Source organism: Candida parapsilosis, contig 006110 (assembly GCF_000182765.1).
Source record: "Candida parapsilosis strain CDC317 annotated contig 006110".
NCBI lineage: Eukaryota > Fungi > Ascomycota > Pichiomycetes > Serinales > Debaryomycetaceae > Lodderomyces > Lodderomyces parapsilosis.
Window position 1 is genome coordinate 206,647 of NW_023503284.1, and position 22,147 is coordinate 228,793.

The window sequence follows — 22,147 nt, forward strand, 5'->3', positions numbered from 1 at the left end:
GAAAAAAAAAATTTTGCGAACAATAATCTTTAACAGTGAAGTCAAAGGAATGTGAGGGAATTTGGGGGAATGTGCGCGAAGGATTTTTATGTGAGAAAAGGGATAGATTTACGCGTCAAATTAATTTTCAACTTTTACCGTTGCTTGTGTTTGGTACATATTTACCCATAGCTAGTTTAATGATAACGTAGTGTTCGTCTCCTATAATATGTGATTGATTATATGAAGCGACAACAATCAGAGTGTAAAAGTCGCCGAAACCATCGCCCTAATCTCTCATGCACGAAAAGCGGAACATAAACTTTGCGTGGGGGAAAGAGTTGTGATCCGCTCGAGTTTGAATTGAATTTTACTGCGCCTACTTCAATGTCGTGAAAGCAGTGTCGCGTAATTAGCTTTTGCGATATTGGCTAAACACTCAGCACGTGTGAAAAAATGTTGGAATCTAGAGACAACGACACGTATCTTTAATTAAGTTTGTGCGTAGAGTCTCGATCAATTAGACTAAAGCAAAGTCGCACCTACTACGCATTGGCTCCGTTCGTCCAACTCATGTGGTTAGCTTGGCTTCGTTCTGTATCTGACAAACATCGCAAATGCAAAACCATATTCCCCAACCGTGTCACTTCTAGCTAGTATCTTTCTTCCCGAGCTATTTAGAGTCATCACATAGTCTACTCCGTTGAATCATCACCACCCTTTTATTGATAAGTTTCCAATTTTCTTACCACCCGTGCACTACCCCTTTTCTCCGAGACGAAAAATAATAATTACGCGGCAATGCTAATTCCGGAGAGAACTTTTTAAGTTGTCCTGCATATATTGTTTGTTGTTCCGAGTGGTTTCTTGTACTTACTATTTTTGATCATTCATATTAGGAGTTTATGGAGATTAAACTCCGTATACTATGATTATACGAGTAAACACTAACATTCTGCATTTACGTTTCTCCTGTTCTTCCTTATTTCTCCTAAATTTTTCAATGTACCTCCCGGATTTATCCATCAAGGTGGAAGCAAGACCTTAAGTAGCTTATTAATGTTGCAGCCACACATATACACTACAAGCAAGTGTTATAACGGTTGCAGCTAAAAGATGACTACTCACAAATCAAAGAAATGTCTTGTCTAAGTATTAGGGTCATGTTTTGTACCCTATTGGGTATAGGAAATTGCTCACTCTGTATTTGTTGAAAACCATTTTACTTACTTTCACCCGATTATATCCATCTTTACATGAGGCAGAAACAGGGTACTGGTGCTCGCTATGACTGTGTTCTGCCGTGTTTGCAATAAACGCTTGTTGATTGGTCAAATGCAGTGACACAATTGGGTTTTTGCAACCAGGAAGTATGCTCCGTGTGGCCCTTTCATTGAGTATTACACCATTCTCCCGTCGGAAATGAACGGAGAGAATGTTGTGACTAACAAGGTACACCCTTTCTACAGACAACATAAACTACGAAGCTATTTGGCTGCTCGTGGTGCTTGGTGGGATAATTGAAGTGAAATTCTACAAATCTTTGGCGTGGAATATGTTTGGAATTCAAACTATAAATACCACCGTTGAGAATACCATCCAGTGGAATTGATTTTCATGTGGAAACTATACTACACAACTATTATTACCAATGTTGAAAACAGCTACTTGTTATAGACTTCCACAAGCTACCTCACATTTATGCATCCCCGCAATTCGATTCGTGTCAAGCACAACCACGAAACCTCGGACAATCAGTACTCAAATCCAGACACATCATAATGACTCCAATTTACCACTAGATAAACAGTCAGAACAAACACCAGGTACTGTTCCCCAAAGAAACGGTATTTTTGATATTGCAACAAAGATTTACAATGCCTCAGATATTGAAAAGCACGATGATGTGAAGTTTTTGACCAAGCCTGCTTATCCACATGTTGGTTTCACTGAAGCTGGATGTCAGAAAGTCGAGGTTGCTCATAGAGAGCCAAGAACTTTTGGGGACAAGATTGCGTATCATGGAATTAAGTTCTGTCGTGGATGCTTTGACTTTGTTACCGGTTACAAAGTTCCCAAAGAAGGCGAGTCACTTGATAAGTACAAAGGTACCAGGTACGAGATGACAGAGGGTAAATGGTTGACTCGGGTTATTTTCTTGGAGCTGGTTGCTGGTGTTCCAGGGTCAGTTGCTTCGTTTTTGAGAACATTGCATTCATTGAGATTGTTGAGGAGAGACAAGGCTTGGATTGAGACTTTGCAAGATGAGGCTTACAATGAAAGGATGCATTTGTTAACTTTTATGAAAATTGGTCAACCATCATGGTTCACCAAGACCATCATTTATCTCGGTCAGGGAGTTTTCACCAACTTGTTCTTCTTCTGTTACTTAGCCAATCCAAAGTACTGTCACAGATTTGTTGGGTACTTAGAAGAAGAGGCAGTGAGAACATACACCCACTTGCTTGATGAAATGGAAGACCCCAATAAACTCAATGGTTTCCAGAAAATACAGATTCCTACAATTGCCGTCAATTATTGGTCATCGTTATCAAAAGATTCGAGTTTCAAAGATTTGATTTTGAGAATCAGAGCTGATGAGTCCAAACACAGAGAAGTGAACCATACATTGGCCAACTTGAAACAAGATGAGGATAGAAACCCATTTGCTTTACAAATTAAAGGACTCGATAAGCCTCAACCAAACTATGGTTTGGATGTTGTTAGACCTACCGGTTGGGAGAAGAAGGAATTATACCTTTAGGCAACATATACTAATCTCAACCTCCACCTTTTGCTTTCTTCAGTACATAGTACCAAAACTAAATAGTGGTTTAATTCAAATGGGTAGACTTTTTGATCTTTTATCTGTAGGTGTAGAGCTTCAACAATAGTTAAGTATGTGTGAGTGTACCCTTGTGATTTGCCAACTTTGAACCACCTACACTCTCGAATGATATTTTTGCAATCATAATTATTATGCTCCAAAGCTGACCACGATGTTTCCATCACGTCGCATAAACCGAACTACTGAATTATAGAGCCAAATGGTGGTGTACCCAGTCCATCAAGTAGAGATTTGGTATGCGAATACAACTTCTCAATTGAGCTCTTGTGCTGGAATGGCCAGCCGTAACCCCTTTAGAGGTTGGCTTTACGCCGCATCACGTGCTTACTCAAAGCAATCATTATACCTTTCTTCTTTAGACTTCGAGAATTAGATCACGCATAGCTATCTATATAATATAATGTAAGCCTTATAGATAACAATCAGACTGTATTATGAGGCATTTTCTTCCTCCAAAACACCTCAACTAGGAATTCTCTCGGAGTGCATGGTGCATGTTTTTTGTATGGGAGGTTGCACAAAAGCTTTCCCATCGATCTTTCTTTTTATTCCTCAGAATTCCAAACTATATACAAGAAACAAAATTAGAATGATATAAATATCCCTCTCCCCTTGAATAGCATCTACGTTGTACTTCCATCTATCATGGTCTGTTCCCAATCAACCAAATCTATCCAATGTTGAGAACTGCTACTCGTTATAGACTTCCACAAGTCACATCACGCTTATATACCCCCACAATTCGATTTGTGTCAAACACAACCACGAAACCGCAAACAATCACCAATCAAACTCCAACACATCATGATGACTCGAATTTACCATTGAACAAACAAGCAATTGAAGAACCACGTACAGTCCCACAACGAAACGGCATTTTTGATATTGCAACCAAGATTTACAATGAATCAGATATTGAAAAGCATGATGATCAAAAGTTTTTAACTAAACCTGCTTACCCACACGTTATTTATACTGAAGCTGGATGTTACAGAGTCAAAGTTGCGCATAGAAAGCCCGAAACTATTGGTGATAAGATTGCATACCACGGAACTATGTTTTGTCGTGCTTGTTTTGACTTTGTTACTGGTTACAAAGTTCCTAAAGAAGGTGAGCCACTTGACAAGTATGTAGGTACAAGATATGAGATGACAGAGGGTAAATGGATGACTCGTGTGATCTTTTTGGAGCTGATTGCTGGTGTTCCTGGATCGGTTGCCTCATTTTTGAGAACATTGCATTCCTTAAGATTATTGAAACGGGATAAAGCATGGATTGAGACTTTGCAAGATGAGGCTTACAATGAAAGGATGCATTTGCTTACATTCATCAAGATTGGTCAACCATCATGGTTCACCAAGACCATTATTTATCTCGGTCAGGGAGTTTTCACCAACTTGTTCTTCTTCTGCTATTTGACCAACCCCAAGTACTGTCACAGATTTGTTGGGTACTTAGAAGAAGAGGCAGTGAGAACATACACCCACTTGCTTGATGAGTTAGACGATCCGAACAAGCTTAAAGACTTTCAAAGCATGTTGATCCCTACAATTGCTGTCAATTATTGGCCATCATTATCAGAAGAGTCAAGTTTCAAAGATTTGATTTTGAGAATCAGAGCTGATGAGTCCAAACACAGAGAAGTGAACCATACATTGGCCAACTTGAAACAAGATGAGGATAGAAACCCATTTGCTTTACAAATTAAAGGACTCGATAAGCCTCAACCAAACTATGGTTTGGATGTTGTTAAACCTACGGGTTGGCCTAGAAAGGATTTGTATCTTTAAGCTAACGGAAAACGGTTAACGCCTTTCTCGGCTGCTTGCATAAATACGTATCACACCAAACTAAATAGTTGTTTTTGAATTCATCCACTTGTTTATTTTTTCGAATATTTCGTTTGTAAATCTAGAGCCACATGTTGGGGATCCTGAGTGGGTGTAGGAAGTATCGGCTTCATATGAACAGCGGTTAAAAATATGTAAAGAGAGTACCTGCATGGTGTGCCCATTTTAGATCACCTGCGATTCTTAATTTGATTCCAGGACTCCCTGCAATTGTGATTGCTATGTTGCAGAAAATTAAAAAAGGGGAGGGAGAGAGAGAATCTGAAGATTCTCATCATTATTCTTTTAAATCCATTTTCATCAAAGTTTGAATAGCTGGATCGTAGATGACAAGACTTTCGTGCTTACCACAATGTGGAGTGCGTTGATGAACTCCCTCAGGGTTAAAGTAAACTCTTTTAGTGCATTCAGTTCTCCTCAGCCTCCCCTTTTATTCGATATATTAAAAAAAGTTTGGAATAGAAAGCAACCTTTGGGGAGGTAATAAGTGTAAAAGGTTATGAGCCCAACATTGCACAAAGTGTATATGTCGGGTGATTTCTCATCTTGGTGTTTACTACAAGGGTTTTTTCACGATGTATAAAAGAGTTAGGTTGTCTCATTTGGGAAAACACAAGATGATATTATAAATGCATAACTGGCTATATCTCAAACAAGAGGCAAGTACTCACGACATCTGAGAGAGAGAAAAGAATACAGAAATAATGGTAATCTTGTTCGATTAGGACCATGGTTTGCTATGCTAGCCCCCCAAACTCAACAGGAATAAAAACGTATGATTGCTCCGATCGCAAAGGGCATTGTCAAAATTTGTGTTAGTTCATTTTGTCTAACTTACACCCAGGGCGGGGATTTGCAACGACTAAACTACACATTGCGAATGGAAAGTTTGCGTTAGATCCGCAAATTATCGTATTTGGCTTCCATGAAGTTGGCGTAATTAGTGACACAGAAGACGAACAAAGATTGGAAATAATCAGTTACAGGAGATTTTATAGCTTCGTTAATTGGATGAAAACTTACCAGTCGCTATCAAGCACTAACAGTTGTTATCTTAGTCTAAAGATAGCGCCTGGAAGCATGGACGATGAAAAAGAGAAGCACAAACTTCCACAATGAGTAAGTCGACACCGATTCCATGGCTCTTATCTTATCGCTACACATGCGTCGAACTGAACTTAGCTTTGGTACAAGTTGAAAACTCATTGTATCTATTGTTGAAAGACGGAGCACGAGGATGACCCTGTATCATCAAAGGGGTTTCAACATTTGGTCATGACAATATAATCCTCCTTGTAGATAGCCATCATTTTTCCATCCACGAGCTGTATGTCACGTATATTTTTGATGATCCTGATAGCCATTTTTCCACTGCAAACAAAAGAAAAAACTCCTCAATATATTTTAATTCCTTTTTTTGTAGATTTCCGAGTGAATTATGTTCTCTCACTTTTTTTAAGAAATTGCGCATGCAACAAAGTACAAAACGCATTAAATAAACTCTCATTTCTATTTGGCGGTTAAACCGTCAATATTGTGCATAATCCTTCTTTTCCTTTGTTTGCTGCTAAAAAGAAAAATGGCTATTTGCTTAACCTCACTCAAAATAGCCACGCCTGGAATTAATGGATAACACAAACTTCTCATCGCTACCAGGGGAAAGAGAGAGAGGAAGAAACTTGCATTGGATTTAAAAGAATCCAAGATTCTATTGTTTATGAGTGACTGGCTGTGTTTATGTGCCATTTCATATAACCTACTCAACTATTGTTGACAAAGAATATAAATACCCCCCAGAAAATTCCAAAGTTCAATTCACATTTCTCAACAACTCACCTCAATTACAACATCAACATTGAACTATAACCAATTGAACCTAACTCGAATTATTTCATTGTACAATTGATTGATTGCCGCTAGCCGACTTTAGTAAGATTTTCCAGTGTCATATTTTAAAATTACACGACACTGTCAAATTATCATCATCGTCATCACATTATAAACCGGTCTAGACGCAAAGAAAAAAGAAAAAAAAAAAGGCTCACACCATGATGAACATTAACGCTATGGCCAATCATCCGTTATTTCCACAAGACCATTTGCAACAGCAGCAACTGCCACAACTGCCACATTATGCGGATATTCCTCAAAGCCTCACTCCGTTGTTGAGCCATCAACTGTTGTATGGTTTTGATGACAATTCAATGAAGATTGAAGAATTGAAAAACTCACCATCACAAGCACTGCATCAACAGCAACAACTGCCACGTAACTTACAGATTCCATCTCAAAATGATCAACTTGACCTACTTCAACAAACTCCTCAACGCAGGTTTCCACCATCAACTGGTCAAAGTCCCTTGTTTGTCACTGATGATTCTCCTGCAGACCAAACAGCTCAAGACTCGGAACAAAAGGGTCACGACTTGCAACTATTCAACAAGAACCATATTGATTTTGATGACATGACTTTCCCTGAGCTTAAACCTTTGACTATGCCAGTGTCTACCCCATTCAAGCTTGATTTGGGAGATCTGTTGTTGCCAGAAATAAAGCCACAACCACCATCACAACCATCCAAAAAGAGAAAGGAAAACAATGGACCCAAAACTAGACCTGCTTTTGTGATGAAGATATGGTCTATGGTCAATGATAAATCTAATGACGAATATATTCGCTGGAACGAAGATGGAAGAACTTTCCAAGTGTTTAAACGTGAGGATTTTGTGCACAAGATTCTTCCTGCTTATTTTAAGCATCAAAACATGTCGAGTTTCGTTAGACAATTGAACATGTATGGATTCCACAAGGTTCAAGATATAACCAATGGTACTTTGTACCCGAATGACGACAAGAGCGGTGGCGATGAAGTTTGGCAATTTGAAAACCCAAATTTTATACGTGGTAGAGAAGATTTGCTCGATAACATTGTCAGAAACAAGTCAGTATCACAAGATGAATCGCAACAATTGACTGACCCCCATACCATGCCCACTGGCGATTTGAGTTTTATACTTTCCGAGTTGAGTCAAATTAAGCAAAATCAAACAAGATTGAATGAAGAGATTTTGCGCATACGACAAGATAATCAAAATATGTATAATGCAAACTATATCAACCGAGAAAGAACCCAACAGCAGGGTCGCACCATCAACAAGATTCTCAAATTTCTAGCTGCTGTATACAATGATTCTACAATCAAACCACAAACGCCATCGTCGGGTGCCAATGGTCAATACACTGATATTCCATACCGTCGTTCTCAGCAACAACCAGAAGGAGTACAAAACCCTACATACCAGTCTCCGTCATCAGCTTCATCTGACCAAAGAGATTCTTTGGATGCACAAGAAGAGCAACAATTTGTCAGGAGGCCGAGATTATTGCTTACAAACAGACCAAACACCGTCAAGTCTTACTCTTCACCGTCGATCGAGTCTATTAAGAGACGTCGCCAATCATCGGCGAATACAAGCAGACTTCATCAAGATTTGGTGAATGGTGCAGCTGTTGACGCTGCTAACGGTGGTTCTCATCATGGATCCGATATTGACCAACTTGAAAATCAGATTCGAAGCTCTGATCAATCGATTGAGCAAGTACAAGATTGGATTGAGAAGCTTTCACAACAACAGCAGCAACAACAACAACAACAACAACAACAACAACAACAACACCAACAGAGACAGCAGCAACTACCGTATCAAATACCCCCTCCACCTATGCCAAACATCAATGGTGGTGACATTCACATGGGTCAAACTCCACAATTATCAGGCTATCCCGATTACGATGACGACGGTCAGTTTAATGTCGATGATTTCTTGAAAAGTGCAAATACACCCGGTTCAGTACTGAGTCCAATGCCATCGTTCACTGGAGTGACCAATAATGGTGGTGCTTCATCGAATGGGAATTTGCAAGGCCATGCTGCACAACTAGATCAATCATCACAAGAGTCACAATCACAATCACAATCTCAACTGAATGGGAAAAAGAGAACAATTCAGGAAATTTACGATAATTGAGGTTCAATCAAGTTGCGTTATCCGAGGGGGATTCAGTTTAATTAGAGAAATTGTCGCTGTGTATATATATATATATTAATTTCAGTTCTTCTTTCGATGTTAATAAATGGATTCATGGATTCACTTTGTACATAAAGTATCGATGGGGTCTTTACCCGATGTTACTCTAAGCTCATGGTCTCATCTATACACACTTTTCATCCCACACATTTCAATCTAATATGCCTAATCGCCTCAATGCTGTCGTATTGCTCAAAGCCGCCATGGCTGCCTTTTGTGACGAATTCTTCTTATTCGTATCTACACCAGTTCCCAAAACGTGACCATCAACAAAACACTTGGTGTAAAATGCAATGGTCTTGTATTCAGTTTCACGTTGCGTTACTTCATATTCATTCGAGTGTCTAGCTTTCAACATTGCGTGTAATGCGGTTTTCGCTTGCTTGTCAATATCTTTGTGTGACAAGGGGATATGGGGAACCGGTTCAGTGAATCCGTAGTCGTATTGAGATGGATAGTTGTTTGTGGGATTTTGTAATTGTTGATACACATTGGGTGGTGATGAGGATCGAAGAGCATATGGTGAATCTTGGTTTGAATGGTGAGGGTAAGCTAATTGCTGCTGCTGCTGCTGCTGATGATGATGATGATGTTGTTGTTGTTGTTGATGTTGTGGTGGCGGTGGTAGTGGTAGTAGTGGCTGTGGTTTTGGTGGACTCTGCCCGTACCTAGTCATTTGTTGTGAAGGCTCAGGATACGGATCATTTCTTGGCACTTGTCCTGGTAACGGGTGAATCATATGAGGAGAGTGAGTTTTTGGTTTATTCATTTGTGGGTATTCATAGCCAAAAGGAACAGAAGGACGACTTGGTGGCAAATCCATGTCGGGCTCAATCATTTGTGGGGACAAGACTTCTGATCTAATTGTTTCAGAAACGTAATCGGACCGATTTTGTAAATAGCTATGCTTGACAATGGAGAAAAGTTTAATTAACTTGTCTTTTGTGTCCATCATGTCAAAGGCGGCTCGATCTCTCGCCTCTTCAAAGCTTGTCGAGGATACTCCTGTTCCGAGTATTTCCCCCTCCACTTTAATCTGGGCAACAATTTGGTCGGTTTTCACTTCAACAGCATCATATTGGATATTTTCATACGGCAATCTATTCAAACACGTAATCAGCTTCACCAATGTTTGAAACTCAACCATGGCGACATTAGCCACTGGCTGGGATGAAGCAAATAAATCCATCACCATTGGTTTATACAATTTGTTCAACCATACTTTGATTTTCTCTAGTTCATAATGCTCCACTTGAAGCCCAGCCACGTAAGCAGCAAAAATTCCTCCACATATTTCGAGATTTTGCTCATCATTACTATCATCTGATAAATTGTACTTGACAGGATCAACCAAATTATATGCAAAAGCAAACTTCGCTAGTAGCTCCAAAGACATTAATCGTTCGAGTATAAATTTCAAATCTTGTTCGAATAAGTTGGGGAATTTGTCATCCAACATTTCCAATAATAAATACTTGAGAATTGCTCTACCTTGTATAATCAATTTTCCATTATGAGTATTTGTGTACTTTGCTGATGTCAGCTCAACATAATCCACCAATTGTCGATACGATTTATCAGTAGTAACTCGAAGAAGCAACAACTGATCGATTATCAAAGGTAGAGTAGGGGGATAAGAATAGTAATCAATAGGTTTCCAATTTGACGCGTGGCCAACTTTTCCATTAGTTATTTCTCTCGGCTTGTCAGTAGGATCTAGGTTGAGAAACGCAAGAATATCCAACTTTAGTTTAGCTTCCTCTTGCACAGTTGCCTTGAAATTGATTCTTGACAATGTTGTCAATACTGGCAATTTCCCCAGTTCATACAATTGTTTCAATCGTACTGCAACCTTTGTCTGTGGTAAGAATATAACAGTTTTTAGTCTTTCAATGGCAACAAGTGTCTCTCCCAGGTTTTGTCCATTGGTATTGACTAGATCTAGTAGGTAAAGGTATCGCTCCCAACTGGGGGTTGTTTCCAAAACCTTTTTGAATGTGGCTTGAAGTTGAGAAATATCGGACCTCACACGAGTCAAATCTTCAACTACTGTAAGTAATGACTTGTGCTCTGAGGCCATGGCTCAGTGTTGCTCTTGAAGTAACAGCAATTCAATGTGCTGTGTACGGGATAAGTTCTTCGGATGTATGTGTGTTTATAAACGCTTTAATAATTTTTTTTTCTTTCTTTTGTCTCTTTTTTCTCAAACTGGCTGCCAACTCAAAAGGACGCAAAGAAACGGGTTCTAACACATCAGACAGAATCATGCGCTCAACCTTTTCCGGTTACGAATGAGTGTTTGCCGGTGTTTCAGGTTAGGTTAGCCACAGAGGGTTGTGCGAAATTCAATGAGGTTTATTAAGAGTTCTCCGTGAAGGGCAAAACCACCACCTCCCCGGTGGTATCAGCTTACATATCGAGCCTATTTAATTTAAATTGGTATCACTAACAGCTACATAGTAGCTCGGCAAAAGTCGAACTGATCCCGTTGAATATGTAGCCGGAGTTGTTGGTAGAAACCAACGGATAAAGCACAAAAAGATTAGGAAACGTTGCGAAATATACGAAAGTTCTAGACTTACTCTTTTGGTGTTACAACTCCGACAAGCGTGATAGCTCTAGCTCTAGCTTTAGCTCTAGCTCTAGCTCTAGCTCTAATATGACGGGAGAAGCAGAGAGATATCGGACGCAAAACAGAGGGTTATACAAACTCTTGGACTAAAAGTGTCACATTCCCTTTTTGGTGCAGATCCCACATCCCCCTTTCAGTTGGCATACAATAGCACGGCGAGATCAATTCGAAATTTATCTTCATAACTCGTAACACTGAGTAGCCACTGTTTCCTTGAAAATAAAAAGAAAAACAAAAAAGAGAAGAACAATTATCGCTATGGCTCCCGAAGCCTGTGATAGCACGTTGTCGTCAGCTACGTCCTGTCACTGTGGGAAAGAAAAAAAACAAACCCTTTCAACTAAAAACAACCACACTATGTTTATCATTTTGATGTACCAATGTGCCTCTTCCTTTTATATAGAGAGAAGTCGTGTATTATTCGACACACAAAATCAAGTGACACCATTTTTTCGTCTTCTTCTTCTTCTTCTTCTTCTTACTGTGCGATCTGTACACGACCACCCCAGTCCACACTAAAAATCTAAACAGCACAAACCCTATAGTAAAAAAAAAACCATAACAATAATAACCATAACAATAGTAATACTAACACTAATATAGTAATAGTAATACTGATAGTAATAGTAATTGTAATAGTAATAGTAATAGTAATAGTAATAGTAATAGTAATAATAAAACACGCTTTGTTCTTTTTTTTTTTATTTTTTTATTTTTTTTTTGTTAAAGAACAAGAAACCCAATTTAGACAAACAGGAAAGAAATTTTTTTAATTCTCTCTCTCTCTCTCTCTCTCTCTCTCTCCCTTATTGTTTTTCTCCTTTTTGTATATATGTATATATATATATATATATATATATTTATTAATTTTTTTTTTTTTTTATTTTTTTATTTTTGTTCTTTAAAAAGACAGATTCAAGACACTGGTGGAGGAGATCTAGATCATTGTGCTCACTGTCATCATCATCATCATCATCAACTTTCACCATCAACTTTCACCATCAACTTTCACCATCACGTTACTATTAGTCACCTTCTTTCTCACACTTGGGTGGAAAAAAAAAAATTTAAAGAAAAACAATAAACAAAATACAAAAACCTTCCTTTCTTCTTTTCGCCAACTATCATTTAAACATCAAGTTTCTCCCATTCTAACCACTCGTTATGGGATTCAGGATATCTAATCTCACGGGCGATCCATTCGCCATGGCCACTATTTCATTTGGATTGATGTCATGGATAGTCTCACTAGGAGGTGCTGCAGCATCTACACAGAGTGAGTTTCCTCATTTCACATGGTGGGGCATTGCTTATCAAATTTGTATTATTTTCATCATTTGCTTGCTATACATTAATAACAATATTGAACTTTACAAATTCACATTGGTTGGATTGGTTAGTATTGCATTTATTTACAGTACAAACTCAACCAATAATTTGATTTATAATTCAAATTCATCAGGCAATTTGTGTTGTGCTGCTGGTTGTATCTTGCTGAGTATTTTAAACTTGATTTGGATTTTGTACTTTGGAGGACATCCCGAATCGCCCACAAACCAATTTATTGATAGTTTTAGTTACAGAAACCATGCTCATGAACAATTGGGTCGTTCTCCAGCACTTAAAAATGAATCATACGAAGATGATCTTGGAACAACTCAAGAATTTAAACGATTTGGATCAAGTACCAACTTACCTTCAACAACGTCAAGAAGGTTGTCGAACCAAGGATCTACTAATATGCTTGGTGATAACAACAATAATAATAGATTGTCATCGCAACCAACTAGTGGCTCCTTGCGTCCCACACAAGCTACAGGTTCGGCACCACTTGCACCAAACCAAGTTGGTACTTATAATAGCAGCAATGGAGTACGTGATTTACTCGGTGCTAAACCAACGCCCTATTATAATGATACGTCCACTGGTACAGGTACTGGAACTGGAACTGGTACTGGAACAGGAACAGGTACAGGTATCACTTTTAGATACAAGGCAAAGGCATTGTACAGTTATGATGCCAATCCAGATGATATCAATGAGATTAGTTTTGTCAAGGATGAGATTCTAGAGGTTGACGATATAGACGGAAAATGGTGGCAAGCAAGAAGAGTCAATGGACAAGTTGGTATTTGTCCATCGAATTATGTCAAATTGATTGATGCATGATGAATGACAATAAAATCGCTACATTTGAAATTCCCCTTTCGTTCTGTTCTTTCTCAATTTATTGGTACTGTTTTGTTTTTTTTTTTCTCAATTTATATTCAGAGATATTATTGGATACTTTATTCTTTTGGTTATGAAGCTTCTATACTCTTTACCACCTCTTTACCATCTCTTTACCATCTCTTTATATAATCACGATAAACATTCCTTGCAATCAAAGCGATTGTGTGTCTTCCTGAAATCAATGGACCAATACCAATGATTAGCAAAGTGGCATACAACCACATTAATCCAACAGTTACATACCCCTTGAAATAGGCTCTACTGAAAATCCAGTCTCGGTACAAAGGCAACGGCCACAAGACCCAATTGATCAACAATATGAATATGGCAGCACCAGTGGCAATCTTGATCCAGAAATCTAGCTGCTTTGGTGTCAATTGTTCAACACCAGCAATGGTTGTTTGTGATTCTAAATTGTTTGAAGATGATGATTGATCAGAATCAACTTGGACTTCAACATCCTCCTTGTTATGATGATGACCATCATCAATTCCTTCAATGTTGTCACCTTTATCAGAGTTGGCAATTTCCTGTTTCTCCTCGTCAACATCGTCACCTGAATTTTCACTTGACACATCTTCATCAACTAAAAGATGTGCTTGTTGCAATACACTCCAATCAAACTTTTTCGGATACACCAATGAGATAATTATACTTGAAATTCCTGGCAAAAACAAAGCAGTTAATGCACCATATAACGCCGGCAATTGGCCACCCAATGTGGTGATATTCACAGCACCACTTAGCTTATAAGCAGTGGTAGTCCACACAATAAACCCAAAAACGATGCCCAATATTGGTGAAATAAAAGCAGCATACCAATTTTGACGGTCCCAAGTTATTGACAATATCAAAGGAATAACACCAGGACAAATAATCAAGGGGTAGAAATACCCAAACCACGTCATGTTAACACCAACATAGTGCAACATGATGGAAAACCCCGCAGCTCCAAAAGTGAAAATAATGCATCCAACATGTGACACAAGAATTAATGACTTGTTATGAGCATTGGTATTGATGTACTTCTTGTAAATGTCAAAAGTCAAGATTGAAGAAACTGAAACCATTTGCGCCGACACCGTTGATGTTACAGCAAGATAAACAATCAACAATAATCCACCAACGGCCCCTTTGCCCAACGTAGCCATCAATGCATAGGGCAATGCAAATCCAGAATCAACTTCATATTGAGTCATTTTGCGTGGATAAGTGGGGAATTTCGGTGAGCTTTCCAATACAATTGCAGCACCACCAATAATGGCACCCAAGGGCCATACATTGGATGCAATCAAAACAGCAGCAGTTAAATAAGCTGGTACAGTGGCTCTTGGCGATGCTGAAAATGTCTTTTGCCAAAAGGAGCTATCCATTACTGATAAACCAAAATTACCAGCAGTCAAAATCAATCCAAATATGATAGCACCTTGTGATTTGCCAGTAATAACACTATTTGCATAATTTCCGGGAATCTCTCTAGTTCCACCAAAATTTGCCAATGCATCATACAATGCATCCAAACCGCCTACATTGGTCAACACCGCCGTGTTTAAATAACACAATACAATCAACAAGATCAAAGTGTGAGCGAAATCCGTCAAAAACGTAGCTTTCAACCCACCATATATCGAGTAACACAAGACTGAAAAAATCGTCAATATCGTTGCAGCAACAATGTGCAAATTACCAGCAATTATTGAAATAGCACCAGCTGCTCCCAAAATCATACTTGAACACGACAACAAGTTGTTTGTAAGACAAAGAAACATGTACAAAATATGTGCTGATTTACCATACCTCAATTCAATAATCTCCAATGATGTATGAGCCTTGGGGATCTTTTTTTTGGCATGGATCCCCACCATGGCCATCACGGCAATTTGTACAGCTAAACCCGACATGTAATAGTATGAACTTTGAATACCATAATTGTAAACCATTGTTGTACACCACAACAACTCAGTAGCCCAACTCCAACTCGAATATACCGCTGATGCACTAAGTAATGTCCCCACCGATCTATTTGCTACTGAAAATGTTTCAGTACTGGTGTTGTCTTCTTTTAAATATTTCCGCAAGAAAAAAGTGACTAGAATCATACCAAGGGCGAATCCTCCACCAACACCAACTAGGACTCCATAACCGGAAGCTTGGTTTAACAACTTGACTGCTGTATCTGAAGAAGCCATAGTGAAAAAATTATTTATGACTAATAGCTTTTTATTGTCTCTTTATCGCCAGCGATAATAGATGTAACAGATCTTTAGACTAGCTAGCTTCACTTGCAGGAAAAATAAACTCAATGGAAAGATCTGGGAGATTGATGCAACCTTTTATATAGAGTGGAGCACACTTGCATTGTATAACCCCCCCCCCCCCCCACGCCCCTCTGCAAACCGTTTATCCGTATATATGTTATTCGTATTTCATGCATACTATAAACACACAAATTTAGGCGATATATACAACCACAAAATCTGAGGACATCTAAGTGTGTGTGTTTATCTTTCACAGGACAATGGCACAATTCCCCATCCGGGACCCGGGAGGCCGGTGTGGGTTATGCACATGGGTCGGTTCACATAAGCAAAGCACTGTAATTGTGTTTCTTATTGTGTGAAATTGTGGGTGAGATTTGTTTTTCTTTTTTTTTCTTCGGTTGCAAAAAACTGTGGCTCGTGTGTGTAAAAGTAAAATATGTGGGTGCGAGATAAAGCGTGAGGACAAACAATGGCAACGTATTCAAAACAATCTATTTGCGTTAGCATGCAACTTCGGCCGGCGTGAGGTCCCACCCGAAGCGTTTAACTTTTCACTTGATGACTTATTTAAAACACATATTGTGATTTGTTAATTTTAGCTGCAGCCACAACAAACTCACAGGAAGGATGTTGTTGACGTCCATTTGGTTTTTTTCGTTTGATAGACTTTGTATGTGTGGTGGATTTGCGGAATTAGCACAGTTGACCCAACTGGTGGTAGCAAATACAACTACGAATTGCTTGATGCATCTTGTCATATCAATCCGCAACTAAATTGTGGGGGAACTGTGGAGTGTATAGCTGAGACAAAGTGAGCTTATCTTGACTCATAAAACTCTTTCGTTATGATGATGCAATCGCTCTACTTTAATTGAACACCTGCGAAATTAACATGCTTACATTCAGAAACTGTGGCTCAAATAATAAGTGTCAAGTGTCGTTAAATAACCAGTTCTCAATTGGCACCAGTGGTTGATGTCAGAAGTATACGTTTTGTAGTGCACCCTTGTAATATACTGTGTCTATTCAATATTACTCAAGACGTAACAAAAGTCTCCATCTTTGCTACGAGAATTTAGATTTTCTATATTTTAATTGCTAAAAAATAAAAAGTGATTGGATACATATTTACTTTAAAGTTGATGCAAATTTTCAGTGAGCAAGAAAATGTCGGTTGAATTTGCAGATAGAGCAATGCAGACTTCCAGGTTCTTCTCAGTAGAACTGCCCTGCAGTCATTCATTATAAGGACCGAGAGCTCACTCTAAAGACAGCAACGACTCTAATGTGTAAAAGCGTAGTATTGAAATTAGCAAACAACCGTCATTACGTCATGCAACATAAATGAGCGTAAAAGATGTACATTGATGCCAATGAAGGTCATCTACAGAAGCTTTCCACGCCTTTTTCAACTCCTCGATCAGCATACACAATAGTTCTTCCGAGACCATTCACGAGAACGTTTTGTGATACCAGATAATGCAGACGTGCTTATTGCTACATATGTATTGCAGATGGAACTCTCTCAAAACAACGAGACGGCTATGGGTAGATGCTATGGCGTGAGGCAAAAACAGTCTTTGTCATTTAGTTAGAAACTATAAGCTTCTCAACACCCGTTGAAAGTGTACCTTGTATGAGGCTTAGTATTGATGGTTATATATAAGTAAGTAAGTAAGTAAGTAAGTATGTATGTAAGGGGGGTGAGTGAGTTTTGTACTTTGGCGCACTACCATAATTTTTCTATTTTTAACAATTTCTTTTCGTGTGTTACATATTTGTTTTGTTTTTGTGTTAAAACAGAAAACAATTGGTACAAACCACACGACAAAATTTCCTTTTTTTTTTTACTCGAGGACGTGTAGAGTGAGAGAGAGAGAAGTAAGACCATTAATAAACTTTACTTTAATAGACTCGCCCCCCTTGTTATTGATCATTCAACCTACTTTATTTCACAGTCAAACAACTGGATCACTCCACACAAATAGAAACACATTCGCTACGAGGACTGGTCTTACTGTGTGTGTGTGTGTATTCAGGAAAGCATCACAAAACTCAGCCTTGTTTCAACTCACTATTTCCCCTTACTACATCTTCAGTTTTTATCGCAATTTGATTAAACTTTATTTTACAGGTGATCATCTACCATGAACGGAGCATCTAGCAGCTACGATAGTTATTACCCAAAACGACATCAGTACCCAGTCGAAGAACTGAGTGATGATAGTTTTGATCACCTACAACCTCCACCAGTTCATACAAACACTTCATCACATCCTTATCGCAGCTCTCTGTCACAACTCCCCCTTTTAAACATTAACGAAGGCCAGAGTCTGCAGCATTCGCTTCCTCTACCATTGTTGCCAACATATAGCTCCCCCCACCCACAAACCCACCCATATCAGTCACTGCTGCGTACACTACTAGATACAAATGTTCCATCAAAACTTGAAAAACAGGAATCAAGCCAAACAAATGACTATGAATTGTCTGATTTTTCCCGCCAGCCAACGGATCGACAACTGGAACAATATGGTAATTATCGAAACCCATTTATTGAAAATGCCTACCACCAAAGCTCTACAGATTTACCTGAACGATCAACAGCTACAGCAAACCCATTTGTAGTAAATGATGAGGAATTAGCAGCAGTCCCACACCATAAAAAAAGGGGCCCAGAATATGATTTGGAGAAAAAGATGAAACGTAATGAACGAAATCGACTTCGTACACTTCGAAGCAAACCACGTTTCCATTACACTAGATTACCTTATTTCACCATGGTTGTAACACTAATACAGGTTATTGTGTTTATTGTTGAATTAATCAAAATGGCTATACTTACGGGATCAGGGTTTCAAACTAAACCATACTTCAATCCAATGTTGGGTCCATCGACATACTTGTTTATAAATATGGGCGCACGTTATGTACCCTGTATGCATCGAATCACGGGAATCACTGATGATACAACAATTTTGTTTCCTTGTGCAAATTCCACATCAGAGGATACATTTACTTGCTCATTGAGTGAATTATGTGGATTATCAGGGTTACCGACATATGACGATGGAACAAAATATGCTCCTAATCAATGGTATCGAATTTTCATTCCTATTTTCCTTCATGCCGGGTTTCTTCACATTATATTCAATTTGTTGTTACAATTGACAATGGGCGCTTCAATTGAAAGAAATATCGGGATCTTGAAATATGCAATCATCTACATTGTTAGTGGTATATCTGGGTTTCTTCTTGGTGCCAATTTCACTCCTCAAGGAATAGCTTCAACTGGTGCTTCTGGTGCCCTTTTTGGCATAGTGGCTACAAACATAATCTTGTTTATCTACGCGGGAAGGAAAAATACCAACATGTATGGCACCACTCATTACAAATTGTTCATTTTTTTCATGATTTGTGAAATTATCATATCCTTGGTGTTGGGTTTACTTCCAGGACTTGACAATTTTAGTCACTTGGGAGGATTCGCCATGGGTATACTCACAGCAGTCTTGTTACTCAAGGATCCATTTTGGGTATATAAGGATGGTATAATCACATACTCACGAGACCCAACCACGTGGCAACAATTTGTCAATAACTGGAACCCGATGTATGCATATGAAGACAAGTTGCAAATTCCATTTTTACTTTGGTGTGGAGCTAGAGTTGTTGCGTTGGCATTGATTATTGTTTATTTTGCCCTTCTTTGCAAAAATTTCTTTAATGATAATTACGACCTGTCTGAAAATTGCAAGTGGTGCAAGTATTTCAATTGCATTCCAGTTAAAGGATGGTGTGATATTGGTGAAGTTACTGTTACATCTGCTACATCTGACCCAACTGGGTCAGCATCAGATTCATCACCTCATCAGACGACGATCCCAACTGAAGTATACTCAACATCAGTGTATACGACAACTGCTCCACAAACCACATCTGGAGGTAGCAATAGTAACAGTGATAGTTCTAATGGTGAGTTTAAACGACAGGTTGAAGCATTTGAAGTGCCCAATAGGCATGAGAGCGCTAAACAAGTAGCTTCTAACGACTTCACACAGCAAGTAGGAGTTGGAGTTGGTTTATACTTTACGCTATTGCTCTTTACTGTTGCCTTTATGAAGAAAAAGAAGATTATCTAGGTTTATAAGTGGAGCTAATATTTAATGAATAATGATGTCGGAAGGATTCGTTTGTAGTGTCGCGACAATTAAATTCGATGTCGTGAAAATACTTTCTTCAGTTTTTTCAAGTTTTTTTTTTTTTTTTTTTTTTTTTCAACTTTCAGTATAAAGATTCGTATATCCCAATATTTCACCGACACGTATGCTATCGAAACGTATCCTCACGTCCAGTCGACCCTTGTCCACATCCGCCGTTTCTAACTCATGGTTTGGTGATTTATTCGGCAACAAGAAATCGAAAATAACCAGTCAACAGAAACGATCCGATATAATTGAAAAACAAGATGACTATATAGATAAAGAACTCACCAAGATTACTCATTTAACTCGTGAAAATTCTCCTCAGTATTTGGCAAAGAAACAACAGAATAAAGTGAAGCCCGAGTTCAAAGTACGTGATTGGAAGAATGTCAAGTTTTTACATGCTAAAGATTTGGAACTGTTTTATGATGATAAAGCCAAGTTACAAAACGTCGTGAATCAAACTTATAAAGATGTAACGGGAACTGATACTGACATAGAGCTTAATGATTATGAGTCTATTGATTTACATGATTTGAAATTGAGGTTTGCGTTTGTTAAGCAATTGCAATCCAATTTAGGATTTGAATTGAATGATTATGTCATTAGTTGTAGTCATGATTTGCTTTCGTTATATTATGAAGTTGAAAAAGTTGTTAATAAGAGGTGGAGCAGTGAAAGGAACCCCAATGCCATTGTTTTGAGACAAAGTGATTTTCAGGCCAAGAATGTATACCTTAATGAATCAAGAGATGAGTATGAAAAGCAAAAGGAGTTTTCTAAATTGTTGAAAGAGCTTGAGAGATTGGAGCAAAAAGCAGAACAAGAGGCTTAGGACTTGTATTCTTAGATTATGTAAATAGCAATTGAAAAAACCAATTTTGATTACAGAACCATTGATTAATTCTGAGTGACGGTTGCAACTGGTGGGGGTTGTGGCAACTCCTTCAACAACACAGTTGAGATTGTATCCTGCACTTGTGGTTCTTTACCTCTAATTGCCTCCTCTTCCAATTGTAAAGTTTTGTAGTAACTCCATTTGAACAAGATTGACATGATGCTAATGAAACCAAAATCAGGCCACAAAACATCGGGGAATTCAATAGTGCAATTAGTGTTGCATTGCCACAACAAGAAATCACTCAATCTGGTATGACCACTAGTACGAATCAAAATGTCCAAAGGTGGTACATCATCACCAAAATAAAAATTGGATTCAATAACTTTGGCGTCGATTACATCACGACTGGTAATCTTACCTTCGATCCTCTTCTTGGCAACTGATCTAACAGCATGAGTAATCTCATCCCTGGCAGTATAAGGAAAGCACACATTGAGAATTTTTTTGGACGACTTGTTTTTGGTAACTTCTTCAATGTATTCTAAATCTTTCAAGATATCTGGTGGAATGAAACCTCTATTACCAATGACTCTAATCCTAACCTTGTTGTATCGAGCATATGAATCCTCATAATCAGAAATCATCTTCAATTTATCACGAAGCAAGCCAAATAGAGTGTCTACTTCTTCTTTAGTTCTGTTGAAGTTTTCCAAGGAGAACGCATAGATTGTAACCTGTTCGATACCAACTTTGTAACAACATTCGAGAACCTTTGAAGAGAGTCAAAGTTAGTAACAATATCAAATGACTCGTACTCATTTGCAAAAACATACCTTGACTAAAGCATTTGCACCAGCAAAGTGGCCCTCCTTCAAGGGTAATCTATGCTTCTTGGCATAAGTCCTATTACCATCCATGATCATGGCAACGTGTTTGGGGACAGGACCTGTTCTAACAATTGAAATCACATAATCCTCAAAAAACCCAATAATGTACCCAATCAATGGGAATTTCAATACAAATGCAACAATCGAGTTGATTGAGAAGGATTGGGAGTATGCTCTCATTATTCAATACACTAAGTGAGAGTTGGTTTGTTGACGGTAGTAAGTAGAATCAAAGTGTGTGTGTGTGTGTGTATGTGTGTTGCAAAAAAAAAACACCCTCCCTTGTTCTCCCTTTAATGTGGTGTAGTGTGGTGTTGTGGTGTA

General features: G+C 38.5%; 9 protein-coding genes across 9 annotated transcripts; 6 read left to right on the plus strand and 3 right to left on the minus strand. All coding sequences in view use genetic code 12, as the record gives it.

Annotated features, from left to right (window-relative positions):
* Nucleotides 1-1,630: 1,630 nt before the first annotated feature.
* Nucleotides 1,631-2,743, plus strand: CPAR2_700940 (alternative oxidase; the record flags this gene model as incomplete). The annotated part of the gene is made up of 1 exon (XM_036811854.1): nucleotides 1,631-2,743. One exon carries the CDS (start codon nucleotides 1,631-1,633, stop codon nucleotides 2,741-2,743), a length of 1,113 nt encoding a protein of 370 aa, XP_036668250.1.
* A 761-nt stretch (nucleotides 2,744-3,504) lies between these two features.
* CPAR2_700950 (alternative oxidase) lies at nucleotides 3,505-4,617 on the plus strand (the record flags this gene model as incomplete). Its single annotated transcript, XM_036811855.1, has 1 exon — nucleotides 3,505-4,617. The coding sequence occupies one exon, from the start codon at nucleotides 3,505-3,507 to the stop codon at nucleotides 4,615-4,617; it is 1,113 nt and encodes a 370-aa protein (XP_036668251.1).
* A 2,111-nt stretch (nucleotides 4,618-6,728) lies between these two features.
* Nucleotides 6,729-8,705, plus strand: CTA8 (stress-responsive transcription factor; the record flags this gene model as incomplete). The annotated part of the gene is made up of 1 exon (XM_036811857.1): nucleotides 6,729-8,705. One exon carries the CDS (start codon nucleotides 6,729-6,731, stop codon nucleotides 8,703-8,705), a length of 1,977 nt encoding a protein of 658 aa, XP_036668252.1.
* Nucleotides 8,706-8,916: 211 nt separating this feature from the next.
* Nucleotides 8,917-10,845, minus strand: CPAR2_700970 (uncharacterized protein; the record flags this gene model as incomplete). Its single annotated transcript, XM_036811858.1, has 1 exon — nucleotides 8,917-10,845. The coding sequence occupies one exon, from the start codon at nucleotides 10,843-10,845 to the stop codon at nucleotides 8,917-8,919; it is 1,929 nt and encodes a 642-aa protein (XP_036668253.1).
* A 1,716-nt stretch (nucleotides 10,846-12,561) lies between these two features.
* Nucleotides 12,562-13,566, plus strand: SSU81 (osmosensor; the record flags this gene model as incomplete). The annotated part of the gene is made up of 1 exon (XM_036811859.1): nucleotides 12,562-13,566. The coding sequence occupies one exon, from the start codon at nucleotides 12,562-12,564 to the stop codon at nucleotides 13,564-13,566; it is 1,005 nt and encodes a 334-aa protein (XP_036668254.1).
* A 173-nt stretch (nucleotides 13,567-13,739) lies between these two features.
* CPAR2_700990 (sodium:solute symporter family protein) lies at nucleotides 13,740-15,818 on the minus strand (the record flags this gene model as incomplete). Its single annotated transcript, XM_036811860.1, has 1 exon — nucleotides 13,740-15,818. One exon carries the CDS (start codon nucleotides 15,816-15,818, stop codon nucleotides 13,740-13,742), a length of 2,079 nt encoding a protein of 692 aa, XP_036668255.1.
* Nucleotides 15,819-18,037: 2,219 nt separating this feature from the next.
* On the plus strand, nucleotides 18,038-20,032 carry RBD1 (Rbd1p; the record flags this gene model as incomplete). The annotated part of the gene is made up of 1 exon (XM_036811861.1): nucleotides 18,038-20,032. The coding sequence occupies one exon, from the start codon at nucleotides 18,038-18,040 to the stop codon at nucleotides 20,030-20,032; it is 1,995 nt and encodes a 664-aa protein (XP_036668256.1).
* Nucleotides 20,033-20,216: 184 nt separating this feature from the next.
* Nucleotides 20,217-20,930, plus strand: CPAR2_701010 (mitochondrial 54S ribosomal protein YmL13; the record flags this gene model as incomplete). The annotated part of the gene is made up of 1 exon (XM_036811862.1): nucleotides 20,217-20,930. One exon carries the CDS (start codon nucleotides 20,217-20,219, stop codon nucleotides 20,928-20,930), a length of 714 nt encoding a protein of 237 aa, XP_036668257.1.
* A 65-nt stretch (nucleotides 20,931-20,995) lies between these two features.
* On the minus strand, nucleotides 20,996-21,853 carry SRT1 (ditrans,polycis-polyprenyl diphosphate synthase; the record flags this gene model as incomplete). The annotated part of the gene is made up of 2 exons (XM_036811863.1): nucleotides 20,996-21,706; nucleotides 21,770-21,853. The coding sequence occupies 2 exons, from the start codon at nucleotides 21,851-21,853 to the stop codon at nucleotides 20,996-20,998; spliced, it is 795 nt and encodes a 264-aa protein (XP_036668258.1).
* Between the last annotated feature and the right edge of the window lie 294 nt (nucleotides 21,854-22,147).